Here is a 14831-nt window from a genome sequence, read left to right on the forward strand (position 1 = left end):
CTCTGTTCTTGCTGGCCAGGTACTCCATGACTCCGGTGGTGGTATCAGAGTTAAGGGTGTGGAACCAGTGTTGGCAGCATTTTAGAATGGAAGGCATGTCCCTGTGGGCACCAATTTCGCCAATCATAGTTTTGCCTGGTGGGGCTGGATGTGAGGTTCCGGGGGTGGCGGCAGCTGGGGATAGAATACTTTAGAGATTTGTTTGTTGGATGGAAGTTTGCAGACCGGGAGGAGCTGGAGAGGATATATCAGTTGCTGAAGGGGAATGGGTTCAAGTATCTGCAGTTTAGGGACTTGATGAGGAAGAAGGTACATTTGTTTCCGACGCTGCCACCCCGGTGCTGCAGGACAAACTCCTGTCCCAGGAGGAAATAGGAGAGGGCAGAGTCTCGGATTCATACGAGAAGCTGTTGAAGAGAGAGAGAGTGGGTGGAGGCAGTTAGGCGTAAGTGGGAGGAGGAGCTGGGGAAGGGGTGTGGGGAGGAGCAGGGGCGTTGGGGCCTGGAGTTTGAGTGAGGCTTTGAGCAGGGTTAATGCATCCTCGTCGTGTGCAATACTGAGTCTCATCCAGTTTAAAGTGGTGCACAGGGCACACAAAACGGTGGTCAGGATGAGGTGGCCTAGCTGGTTTAGCTCAGTGGGCTAGACAGCTGGTTTGTGATGGAGAACAAGGCCAGCAACGCGGGTTCAATTCCAATACCAGCTGAGAATCCCGAACAGGTGCCGGAATGTGGCGACTAGGGGATTTTCACAGTAACTTCATTGCAGTGTTAATGTGAGCCTACTTGTGACAATAACGATGATTTATTTATTTATTATTAGGAGTCTGTTCTTTCCAGGGGTGAAGGGTAGATGTGGGTGGTGTGCGGGGAGGCTGGCAAACCATGTCCACATGTGTTGGATGTGCTTGAGGTTGAGGGGATCTTGGACAGGATTTGCAGATATCATGTCAAAGAATTTGGGGGTAACAGTAGCTTCGAGTCCGGAGGTGGCAATATTCCGAGTGTCGGAGGATCTGGGAGTGCAGGGATAGAGAAGCCGGGGGAGGAGGGAGGAGGGGGGGGGGGGGAGGAGGGGGGGACGGAGGAGGGGGGGACGGAGGAGGGGGGGACGGAGGAGGGGGGGACGGAGGAGGGGGGGACGGAGGAGGGGGGGCGGAGGAGCGGGGGGAGGGGCGGTGTTGCAGAGGGAGATTGCTAGGGGTTCTGTCATGATGTTTTGGTTTTTGTGTTTTTCTTCTTTATTATGTATATACTTGAAAATGCCCCCAATAAAATGTTTTTTTTACATCTTGGGAATTACCAGTGATCAGAAACTGAACTGGACTAACAATATCAATACTGTGGCTACAAGAGCAGGTCAGAGGCTAGGAATACTACGGCAAGTAACTCACCTCCTGACTCCACAACGCCTGTCCACTGTCCACAAGGCACAAGTCAGGAGTGTAATTGAATATTCTCCACTTGCCTGGATGAGTGCAGCTCCAACAACACAAGAAGCTCTACACCAGGGGTGGGCAAACTTTTCCGTGCAAGGGCCGCATTCAGAAATTCACAATTCACAAAGGGCCGCATAGTATATTAAGTAAAATAATTACTTCACCCGGTTATGATTCTGGGCGCCTCATATAGAACATAGAACAGTACAGCACAGAACAGGCCCTTCGGCCCTCGACGTTGTGCCAAGCAATGATCACCCTACTCAAGTCAACGTATCCACCCTATGCCAGTAAGTAACCCAACAGCCCCCCCACCCATTAACCTTTAAAAAAAAATTTAAAAAAAAATAAAAAAAAACTTTTTTAAAAAAAATTTTTTTTTTTTTTTTTTTTTAATGACTTGGTGGGCCGCAGAAATACCTTTGGCGGGCCGCATGCGGCCCGCGGGCCGTAGTTTGCCCACCCCTGCTCTACACTATCCAGGACAAAGCAGCCCCCGATTAATTGGCAACCCTTCCACAAAAGTTCACTCCCCCCACCAGTGATGCACAGTGGCAGCCGTGTACCATCTACAAGATGCACTGCAGGAATTGACCAAGGCTCCTTAGACAGCACCTCCCAAACCCACGACTTCTACCATTTTGGAGAACAAGAGCAGCAGACACTTGGGATGACTGAAGTTCCCCTCCACGTTACTCCCTCACCCTGATTTGGAAATATATCGCCGTTCCTTCACTGACACTGGGTCAAAATCCTGGAACTCCCTTCCTAACAGCACTGTGGGTGTACTTACAACACATGGACTGCAGCGGTTCAAGAAGGCAGCTTACCATCACTTTACTCGAGGGCAACTAGGGATAGGCGATAACTGATAGCTGAGCCAACGATGCCTGCATCCCATGAATGAGTTTTTTTTTAAAACTGTTCCCCATCAATTTATGTTCCTATTGACCAACAAGCAAACCATGAGCAGCCACCCGGCAAACGGGAATGGAAAGATAGGAACGTGGTGCAAAGTTATTTACAGAATTGTTGCAGTGCAGGAGGCCATTCAGCCCATTGTGTCTGTACTGGCCCTCCAAATGTGTAATTCACTCAGTACCCATTCTCCCATATCACACAATACATCCTCACAAAGCCCAAACACATCAAGCCACACATGGAGACATCCATTTTTTCAGCAATTGTGGACAGTGTTATTGCAAAGCCTGCTAGTATGCCCAGATTATAGTTACAATGATCATCGAGCCCAGGTCTGCAGCTGTGTCTGCATTGAGTGACACTCTGTAATGTGTGACACTATCTCTGTAATGTGTGACACTATCTCTGGAGTGTGCGACACTATCTCTGTAATGTGCGATGCTATCTCTGGAGTGTACGACACTATCTCTGGAATGTGTGACACTATCTCTGGAATGTGTGACTCTATCTCTGGAATGTGCGACGCTATCTCTGGAATGTGTGACACTATCTCTGGAATGTGTGACACTATCTCTGGAGTGTGTGACACTATCTCTGTAATGTGTGACTCTATCTCTGTAATGTGTGACACTATCTCTGGAATGTGCGACGCTATCTCTGGAATGTGTGACACTATCTCTGGAATGTGTGACACTATCTCCGGAATGTGTGACACTCTGTAATGTGTGACACTATCTCTGGAATGTGTGACTCTATCTCTGGAATGTGTGACACTATCTCTGGAATGTGTGACACTATCTCTGGAGTGTGCGACACTATCTCTGTAATGTGCGATGCTATCTCTGGAGTGTACGACACTATCTCTGGAATGTGTGACACTATCTCTGGAATGTGTGACACTATCTCTGTAATGTGTGACTCTATCTCTGGAATGTGCGACACTATCTCTGTAATGTGTGACACTATCTCTGGAGTGTACGACACTATCTCTGGAATGTGTGACACTATCTCTGGAATGTGTGACTCTATCTCTGGAATGTGCGACGCTATCTCTGGAATGTGCGACGCTATCTCTGGAATGTGTGACACTATCTCTGGAATGTGTGACACTATCTCCGGAATGTGTGACACTCTGTAATGTGTGACACTATCTCTGGAATGTGTGACTCTATCTCTGGAATGTGTGACACTATCTCTGGAATGTGTGACACTATCTCTGGAATGTGTGACTCTATCTCTGGAATGTGCGACGCTATCTCTGGAATGTGTGACACTATCTCTGGAATGTGTGACACTATCTCTGGAGTGTGTGACACTATCTCTGTAATGTGTGACTCTATCTCTGTAATGTGTGACACTATCTCTGGAATGTGCGACGCTATCTCTGGAATGTGTGACACTATCTCTGGAATGTGTGACACTATCTCCGGAATGTGTGACACTCTGTAATGTGTGACACTATCTCTGGAATGTGTGACTCTATCTCTGGAATGTGTGACACTATCTCTGGAATGTGTGACACTATCTCTGGAGTGTGCGACACTATCTCTGTAATGTGCGATGCTATCTCTGGAGTGTACGACACTATCTCTGGAATGTGTGACACTATCTCTGGAATGTGTGACACTATCTCTGTAATGTGTGACTCTATCTCTGGAATGTGCGACACTATCTCTGTAATGTGTGACACTATCTCTGGAGTGTACGACACTATCTCTGGAATGTGTGACACTATCTCTGGAATGTGTGACTCTATCTCTGGAATGTGCGACGCTATCTCTGGAATGTGCGACGCTATCTCTGGAATGTGTGACACTATCTCTGGAATGTGTGACACTATCTCCGGAATGTGTGACACTCTGTAATGTGTGACACTATCTCTGGAATGTGTGACTCTATCTCTGGAATGTGTGACACTATCTCTGGAATGTGTGACACTATCTCTGGAATGTGTGACTCTATCTCTGGAATGTGTGACACTATCTCTGGAATGTGTGACACTATCTCTGGAATGTGTGACACTATCTCTGGAATGTGTGACACTATCTCTGGAATGTGTGACACTATCTCTGGAATGTGTGACTCTATCTCTGGAATGTGTGACTCTATCTCTGGAATGTGTGACACTATCTCTGGAATGTGTGACACTATCTCTGGAATGTGTGACTCTATCTCTGGAATGTGTGACACTATCTCTGGAATGTGTGACACTATCTCTGGAATGTGTGACACTATCTCTGGAATGTGCGACACTATCTCTGGAGTGTGTGACTCTATCTCTGGAATGTGTGACACTATCTCTGGAATGTGTGACACTATCTCTGGAATGTGTGACTCTATCTCTGGAATGTGTGACACTATCTCTGGAATGTGTGACACTATCTCTGGAATGTGTGACACTATCTCTGGAATGTGTGACACTATCTCTGGAATGTGTGACACTATCTCTGGAATGTGTGACTCTATCTCTGGAATGTGCGACTCTATCTCTGGAATGTGCGACGCTATCTCTGGAATGTGCGACGCTATCTCTGGAATGTGTGACTCTATCTCTGGAATGTGTGACACTATCTCTGGAATGTGTGACACTATCTCTGAAATGTGCGACACTATCTCTGGAATGTGTGACACTATCTCTGGAATGTGTGACACTATCTCTGGAATGTGTGACTCTATCTCTGGAATGTGTGACACTATCTCTGGAATGTGTGACACTATCTCTGGAATGTGTGACACTATCTCTGGAATGTGTGACACTATCTCTGGAATGTGTGACTCTATCTCTGGAATGTGTGACTCTATCTCTGGAATGTGTGACACTATCTCTGGAATGTGTGACACTATCTCTGGAATGTGTGACACTATCTCTGGAATGTGTGACACTATCTCTGGAATGTGTGACTCTATCTCTGGAATGTGTGACTCTATCTCTGGAATGTGTGACACTATCTCTGGAATGTGTGACACTATCTCTGGAGTGTGTGACACTATCTCTGGAATGTGTGACTCTATCTCTGGAATGTGTGACACTATCTCTGGAATGTGTGACACTATCTCTGGAATGTGTGACTCTATCTCTGGAATGTGTGACACTATCTCTGGAATGTGTGACACTATCTCTGGAATGTGTGACACTATCTCTGGAATGTGTGACACTATCTCTGGAATGTGTGACACTATCTCTGGAATGTGCGACACTATCTCTGGAGTGTGTGACTCTATCTCTGGAATGTGCGACACTATCTCTGGAGTGTGTGACTCTATCTCTGGAGTGTGTGACACTATCTCTGGAGTGTGTGACTCTATCTCTGGAATGTGTGACACTCTGTAATGTGCGACACTATCTCTGGAATGTGTGACACTATCTCTGGAGTGTGTGACTCTATCTCTGGAGTGTGTGACACTATCTCTGGAATGTGTGACACTATCTCTGGAATGTGTGACACTCTGTAATGTGCGACACTATCTCTGGAATGTGCGACACTATCTCTGGAATGTGCGACACTATCTCTGGAATGTGTGACTCTATCTCTGTAATGTGTGACACTATCTCTGGAATGTGCGACACTATCTCTGGAGTGTGTGACACTATCTCTGGAATGTGTGACACTATCTCTGTAATGTGTGACACTATCTCTGGAATGTGCGACACTATCTCTGGAGTGTGTGACACTATCTCTGGAATGTGTGACACTATCTCTGGAGTGTGTGACGCTATCTCTGGAATGTGCGACACTATCTCTGTAATGTGCGATGCTATCTCTGGAATGTGTGACTCTATCTCTGGAATGTGTGACACTATCTCTGGAATGTGTGACACTATCTCTGGAGTGTGTGACACTATCTCTGGAATGTGTGACACTATCTCTGGAGTGTGTGACACTATCTCTGGAGTGTGTGACACTATCTCTGGAATGTGTGACACTATCTCTGGAGTGTGTGACACTATCTCTGGAGTGTGTGACACTATCTCTGGAATGTGTGACACTATCTCTGGAATGTGTGACTCTATCTCTGGAATGTGTGACACTATCTCTGGAATGTGTGACACTATCTCTGGAATGTGTGACACTATCTCTGGAATGTGTGACACTATCTCTGGAATGTGCGACACTATCTCTGGAGTGTGTGACTCTATCTCTGGAATGTGTGACACTATCTCTGGAATGTGTGACACTATCTCTGGAATGTGTGACTCTATCTCTGGAATGTGTGACACTATCTCTGGAATGTGTGACACTATCTCTGGAATGTGTGACACTATCTCTGGAATGTGTGACACTATCTCTGGAATGTGTGACACTATCTCTGGAATGTGTGACTCTATCTCTGGAATGTGTGACTCTATCTCTGGAATGTGTGACTCTATCTCTGGAATGTGCGACGCTATCTCTGGAATGTGCGACGCTATCTCTGGAATGTGTGACACTATCTCTGGAATGTGTGACTCTATCTCTGGAATGTGTGACACTATCTCTGGAATGTGTGACACTATCTCTGGAATGTGTGACTCTATCTCTGGAATGTGTGACACTATCTCTGGAATGTGCGACACTATCTCTGAAATGTGCGACACTATCTCTGGAATGTGTGACACTATCTCTGGAATGTGTGACACTATCTCTGGAATGTGTGACTCTATCTCTGGAATGTGTGACACTATCTCTGGAATGTGTGACACTATCTCTGGAATGTGTGACACTATCTCTGGAATGTGTGACACTATCTCTGGAATGTGTGACTCTATCTCTGGAATGTGTGACTCTATCTCTGGAATGTGTGACACTATCTCTGGAATGTGTGACTCTATCTCTGGAATGTGTGACACTATCTCTGGAATGTGTGACACTATCTCTGGAATGTGTGACACTATCTCTGGAATGTGTGACACTATCTCTGGAATGTGCGACACTATCTCTGGAGTGTGTGACTCTATCTCTGGAATGTGCGACACTATCTCTGGAGTGTGTGACTCTATCTCTGGAGTGTGTGACACTATCTCTGGAGTGTGTGACTCTATCTCTGGAATGTGTGACACTCTGTAATGTGCGACACTATCTCTGGAATGTGTGACACTATCTCTGGAGTGTGTGACTCTATCTCTGGAGTGTGTGACACTATCTCTGGAATGTGTGACACTATCTCTGGAATGTGTGACACTCTGTAATGTGCGACACTATCTCTGGAATGTGCGACACTATCTCTGGAATGTGCGACACTATCTCTGGAATGTGTGACTCTATCTCTGTAATGTGTGACACTATCTCTGGAATGTGCGACACTATCTCTGGAGTGTGTGACACTATCTCTGGAATGTGTGACACTATCTCTGTAATGTGTGACACTATCTCTGGAATGTGCGACACTATCTCTGGAGTGTGTGACACTATCTCTGGAATGTGTGACACTATCTCTGGAGTGTGTGACTCTATCTCTGGAATGTGTGACACTATCTCTGGAATGTGTGACACTATCTCTGGAGTGTGTGACACTATCTCTGGAATGTGTGACACTATCTCTGGAGTGTGTGACACTATCTCTGGAGTGTGTGACACTATCTCTGGAATGTGTGACACTATCTCTGGAGTGTGTGACACTATCTCTGGAGTGTGTGACACTATCTCTGGAGTGCGTGACACTATCTCTGGAATGTGCGGCACTATCTCTGTAATGTGGGACACTATCTCTATAATGTGTGACACTCTGTAATGTGTGACACTATCTCGGTAATGTGGGACACTATCTCTGGAGTGTGCGACACTCTCTCTGGAGTGTGCGACGCTATCTCTGGAATGTGTGACACTCTGGAATGTGTGACACTATCTCTGGAATGTGCGACACTATCTCTGGAGTGTGCGACACTATCTCTGGAGTGTGCGACACTATCTCTGGAATGTGCGGCACTATCTCTGGAATGTGTGACACTCTGGAATGTGTGACACTATCTCTGGAATGTGCGACACTATCTCTGGAGTGTGCGACATTATCTCTGGAGTGTGCGACACTATCTCTGGAGTGTGCGACACTATCTCTGGAGTGTGCGACACTATCTCTGGAGTGTGCGACACTATCTCTGGAGTGTGCGACACTCTCTCTGGAATCATCCGTGTCCCCAGCAGATTTTCCTTGGCCTCTATGAGACAACCCATCATCCTGGGCTGGTCTGGGATCTCTAAGTGCCCCAGGATGTAGCTGTCACGGACGCTGGTTGTGAGTCACGTAGCTGTCATGCCCATGGTCGTGGGCACAGAGGTCTATGATCCTGAGGTCAGTAAGAAGTCTTACAACACCAGGTTAAAGTCCAACAGGTTTGTTTCAAACACTAGCTTTTGGACCTCTCCACATCATGACCCTGAGGTGACAGCCGCACACGATCTGAACATTCAGGGAGTGGAACCCGTTCCTGTTAATATAGGGCACTCTCTGATGCCCCGGTGATCGCAGGCAACATGTGTGCCATCGATCACCCCCTGGACCTGGGGCATCCCGGTGTTCTGGCAGAAAAGCCTGTAGCCCGGGCGTCTTGGTGGGCCTGGTCTAGGTCGAAGGTGATTGCCTGGACATACAGAACATTCATCACCTCCCGGATACACCTGTGGGAAGATGACTGCGAAACGTCACAACAGGTTCCTCTCGAGCCTGGAATGACTCATCGGCACCGGTTGAGGGCTGCAGTGACCTTCACAGTCACCGGAAGCGCGTGTCTTCCTCTTCCACGGAGTGCCATGTCCGCAAAGACGTGGCACAAGTGCACACTCTCTGTCTCTCTGCTGAGATAAATTCTTCTGCGGCATATGTTGTCTGTCAGCCCATGAAAGGACCAACAATGCCTGTATACCTTGGGCCATCACTCCCCCTCCTCAGTCTGATGGGCGGCAAGATCTTCAGGGTGTGCAGCGGCCCGCTGTACATGTGGTACTACCTCCAGCCTGCATTGCCGTTGTTACATTCCACAATGTCTGCCCTCCTCGGCTACCACAAGAATAGCGAGGGCAGCCTCCACGGGATCCGGGGTTGGGAGAGGTTGGAAGCCGTAGGGGGAAGGCATTCAGAGGAAATAAGGTCGCTAATAGTGTTGGAGATAATGGCTTGGTGTTCAGCGGTCTGGTCATGGTCCAGGGTGATGCAGGAGGAAGTATCTGAGAATTGGCGTTCAGCCTCTGCGAGGTAGCGGTCAGTACGGCAGATGACAACAACATCCCCTTTGGGTTTGATGACAAAGTCGGGGTTCGACTTGACGGAGTGAAGAACAGAAAGTTTGGAAGGAGAGAGGTTGGAATAGGTGAGCGGGTCAGAAAAATTAAGACGGCCAATGTCCCGTCGACAGTTCTCAATGAAAAGATCGAGGGCAGGTAATTGTCCCGGTGGGGGTGTCCACCTGGAGGAACGGGGGGAGGACTCTTGCCCAAAGAAATGGGCACAGAGACGAAGGCGATGAAAGAAGAGTTCAACATCATGTTGAGCCCGGAATTCATGGAGGTGGGGATGTAAGGGTACAAAGCTGAGTCCTTTGCTGAGAACAGCACGCTCAGCCTCAGAGAGGGGCAGGTCGGAGGGTATGGTGAACACGCGGCAAGGTCTGGGGCTCGGAGAAATAAGGTAGGTGGGATTGGGACTGGGATGGGCAGTAGTTTTGATAAGTTGTTGAAGCTTGTGTTCCTTAACATCAGCAACAAACAGGAAAAGATTCTTGTTAAGGTGTCGAATGATGCGAAGGATGAAATGAAACTGGGGACAAGGACAGCTTTGAGAGAGGGTAAGATGGTGCTGCTGGAGAGAGATGTCGAGTGTCTTCATGTAGCAGCGCATGGCACTGAGTGTGTCTTTCAAGACACTTCGGCATCTTGGCACCGCCAGCCTGGTGCCTTGACACTGCCATTCATGCTCACTAGCAGTGCCTCCCTGGCACACTGCCAGGGGCCATGCCCCTACTTCCAGACTGGTAGGGGCACTTCCAGGGTGCCCGGGTGGGTCTGCAGGCTGGCAGAGATACTGCCAGGGTGCCAGGCCGGCAGTTACCAGGTGCCTGGGTGCCAGGTTGTCTATGTCAGGGATCAGATCCAGGGTCCCTTGCCCTTAAGAGTTGGGGTGAGTAGGGGGGGTGGGTTGGAGACCCCATAAGTGGTAAGTTGGGTGCAGTGCGGTGTCTGAAGGCCATGATGGGGTGGCTAAAGGTGGTTGAATAAATCTGGTTGGCATTTAATCTGGTCGGGCCTGGGCCCACCAGTGCAGGAAATGATTGAAGTGCAGCCTCAGCAGGGTGTTCCTCACTGAGGCCTAGACACCAAGGAGTCTTTCTCAGCGCTACAGGGGCCAAGAAACACCCTGCTAAATGTGCCCAAAATGGGGCTCTGTTTATGTCCCATTAAATTGTCCATTGTCTCTGTACTGTGGCTGGCTATCTTTTTTTTAACTCATTTACGGGTTGTGGGTGTCGCTGGTTAGGCCAGTATTTATTGCCCATCCCTAGGTGCCCTTCAGAAGGTGGTGGTGAGTTGCCTTCTTCAACCACTGCAGTCCTTGAGGTGTAGGTACACCCACTATGCTGTTAGGGAAGAAATTCCAGGATTTTGCCCCTATGCACCTGCAATTTGTGAGACTGTCTCTGTAATGTATCTCTGGGCCTGTAATGTGTGGCACTATTTCTGTGGCTATAATGTGGGACAGTATTACTGTGCCTGTAATGTGCGGCACTATCTCTGTGGCTGTATTGTGAAAACAATGTTCTGTATATAACAATTTGCCTGTACTCTGCGATGCTAGCTGTGCATTTGTTTACATTTGCCCTGTGCTTACAGCTGTAGTATTATATTGGGAACAGATGCTTGGAATCTCCAATCCACTTTCAGCCTGTGAGGAACAACAGTTTCTCTCTTACCACAGGTACGGATGGCGCAATAATCCCACTGCACTTTGGGATTAGTGGTGTAACACCAGGGTCCGTGACTGTCCCCATCAGGGTTTCGACAATAGTTTTCCCTCAGTCCAGCATTCGGGTGGGTCGTCGGAGTGACTCTATGGGAAAGGATTGAAAGGAAAATGTCATTCTATTCTCTTCAATACAGAGCACACATTGAACAATAATCTCAGTAACGTACAGCAATGCTGAAATTGATCCAAGTCCCACTAATTAACATAAACCCTGAAGATACAAACATCACCAGTATTATACAGCAACAAGCCAAACTCAATCCCGGTAATAATACAATCCCTCAGAATATCATTACTCCCAATAATAGGCACATTATATGAAGTTAACGTAAATCCCAATAATATTTCCAGTGTCAATGATAATATTAAACCAAGCAATATACAGAATCCCTATTATTAACACATCCCACCAATATACACATTCCCTGTGATTAATACTAATCCCAGTAATATATACAGTCCCTGTGATTAATATCAACCCCAGTAATACACAGTCCCTGTGATTAACACTAATCCCAGTGATTCACAAAATTCCTGAGGTAAACACTAATCTCATTAATACCTCAAATCCCTGTGATTAACACTGACCCCAGCAATACAGAGTCCCTGTGATTAATGCTAATGCAGGAAAAAGACAGTCCCTGGGATTAACAAAGATCTCAGTAATACACAGTCCCTTGATTAATACTAACTCCTGAAATACACAATTCCTGTGACTAACACTAACACTAACCCCAGCAATACAGAGTCCCTGTGATTAATGCTAATGCAGGAAAAAGACAATCCCTGTGATTAATACACATTGAACAATAATCTCAGTAATGTACAGCAATGCTGAAATTGATTCAAGTCCCACTAATAAACATAAACCCTGAAGATACAAACATCACCAGTATTATACAGCAACAAGCCAAACTCAATCCCGGTAATAATACACAGTATTAATCACAGTCTCCGTGAATAATACTAACCCCAGTAATACACACACTCCCAGTGATTAACACTATTGCCAGTAATTTATGCAATCTCTGCAATTAACTCTGATGCAGGCAATACACAGCCCCTGAGATTAACACTGACCCCAGTAATATACAGTCCCTGTGATTAACAATGGCCCCAGCAATACATAGTCCCTGTGATTATCACTAACCCCAGTAATACACAGTCCATAAGATTAACACCAACATCAGTAATACAAAGTCCGTTTGACTAACACAAACACGAGTAATACACACAGACTTTGTGATTAACACTACTCCCAGTAATTTTCACAATCCCTGTGATTAACACTGACACAGGAAATGCACAGCCCTTGATATTAACACTGACCCAGTAACGCACAAACCCAGCGATTAACACTAATCCCAGTAATATACAGACCCCGTGAGTAACAATGCCCCAGTAATACATAGACCCTGTGATTAACTCTAATCCCAGTAAAACATTGCCTGTGATCAACACCAATCCCAGTAATACAGAGACCCTATAGCTAACACAAACCCCAGTAATATATACAGTTCCTGTGAATAACACTGATGCAGGAAATACACAAACCCTGAGATTAACACTGACTCCATTAATACATAGTCCCTGTGATTAACTCTAGTTCCAGTAGTATACACAGTTCCTGTAATTGACACTGACACAAGTAATATGCACAGTTCCTGTGATTAACACTAACTAGTGGCACTCAGTTACTGTGATTAACACTAACCCTAGTAATAGAGTAACACTAGGTGTGTGTTTAACACTAACCTCAGTCCCGTGATTAACACTAATCCCAGTAATATATACAGTCTGCGTGATTAACATGAAGCCCAATATTGTACACAGTCCCTGTGATTAACACTAATCCCAGTAATATACACAGTCCCTATGATTAACACCAATCCCAGCAAAATACATCACCCCTGTGACTAACATGAATCCCAGTAGTATACACAACCCCTGTGATTAACATGAAGTCCAGTAATATATACAGTCTCTGTGATTAAGAGTAATTCCAGAAATGTACACAGACCCTGTTCTGAACACTAACACCAGTAATATGTACAGTCCCTCTGTTTAACACTAATCCCAGTAATATACACAGTCCTGTGTTTAACTCAAATCCCAGTAATATATGCTGTCCCTGTGTTGAACACTAATCCCAATAATATAAACAGTTCCAGTGATTAACATAAATCTTAATAATATACACAGCTCCTGTGATTAACAGTAATCCCAGAAATATGCACAGTCCCTGTGATTAACATTAATACCAGTAAAAAACAGTCCCTATGATTAACAGTAATCCCAGCAATATACATGGTGACTGTAATTAACAGTAATCCCAGCAATATACATAGTGACAGTGATTAACACTAATCCCAGCAATATACATGGTGACTGTGATTAACACTATTCCCAGCAATATACATACTGACTATGATTAACACGAATCCCAGCAATATACAGAGTGACTTTGATTAACACTAATCCCAGCAATATACAGAGTGACTGTGATTAACAGAAATCCCAGCAATATACATATTGACTGTGATTAACAGTAATCCCAGCAATATACATATTGACTGTGATTAACACTAATCCCAGCAATATACATAGTGACTGTGATTAACAGTAATCCCAGCAATATACATATTGACTGTGATTAACAGTAATCCCAGCAATATACACAGTGACTGTGATTAACAGTAATCCCAGCAATATATATAGTGACTGTGATTAACAGTAATCCCAGCAATATACATAGTGACTGTGATTAACACTAATCCCAGCAATATGCATAGTGACTGTGATTAACAGTAATCCCAGCATTATACATAGTGACTGTGATTAACACTAATCCCAGCAATATGCATAGTGACTGTGATTAACAGTAATCCCAGCAATATGCATGGTGACTGTGATTAACAGTAATCCCAGCAATATACAGAGTGACTGTGATTAACACTAATCCCAGCAATATACATAGTGACTGTGATTAACAGTAATCCCAGCAATATACACAGTGACTGTGATTAACAATAATCCCAGCAATATGCATAGTGACTGTGATTAACACTAATCCCAGCAATATGCATAGTGACTGTGATTAACAGTAATCCCAGCATTATACATAGTGACTGTGATTAACACTAATCCCAGCAATATGCATAGTGACTGTGATTAACAGTAATCCCAGCAATATGCATGGTGACTGTGATTAACAGTAATCCCAGCAATATACAGAGTGACTGTGATTAACACTAATCCCAGCAATATACATAGTGACTGTGATTAACAGTAATCCCAGCAATATACACAGTGACTGTGATTAACAATAATCCCAGCAATATGCATAGTGACTGTGATTAACACTAATCCCAGCAATATGCATAGTGACTGTGATTAACAGTAATCCCAGCAATATACATAGTGACTGTGATTAACAATAATCCCAGCAATATGCATAGTGACTGTGATTAACAGTAATCCCAGCAATATGCATGGTGACTGTGATTAACAGTAATCCCAGCAATATAGAGAGTGACTGTGA

At 45.4% G+C, this 14831-nt stretch overlaps 1 protein-coding gene across 1 annotated transcript in view; it reads right to left on the reverse strand.

Moving 5' to 3' along the window:
• mst1 (macrophage stimulating 1) overlaps positions 1–14831 on the reverse strand; it is a 170023-nt gene that overhangs the window by 39868 nt on the left and 115324 nt on the right. Inside the window, exon 11 of the mRNA XM_038810834.1 lies at positions 11238–11374. Coding sequence (XP_038666762.1) covers positions 11238–11374 — 137 coding nt within the window. The remainder of the gene's footprint in view (positions 1–11237; positions 11375–14831) is intronic.

This window comes from Scyliorhinus canicula, chromosome 11, assembly GCF_902713615.1.
Source record: "Scyliorhinus canicula chromosome 11, sScyCan1.1, whole genome shotgun sequence".
In the NCBI taxonomy this organism is placed as follows: domain Eukaryota; kingdom Metazoa; phylum Chordata; class Chondrichthyes; order Carcharhiniformes; family Scyliorhinidae; genus Scyliorhinus; species Scyliorhinus canicula.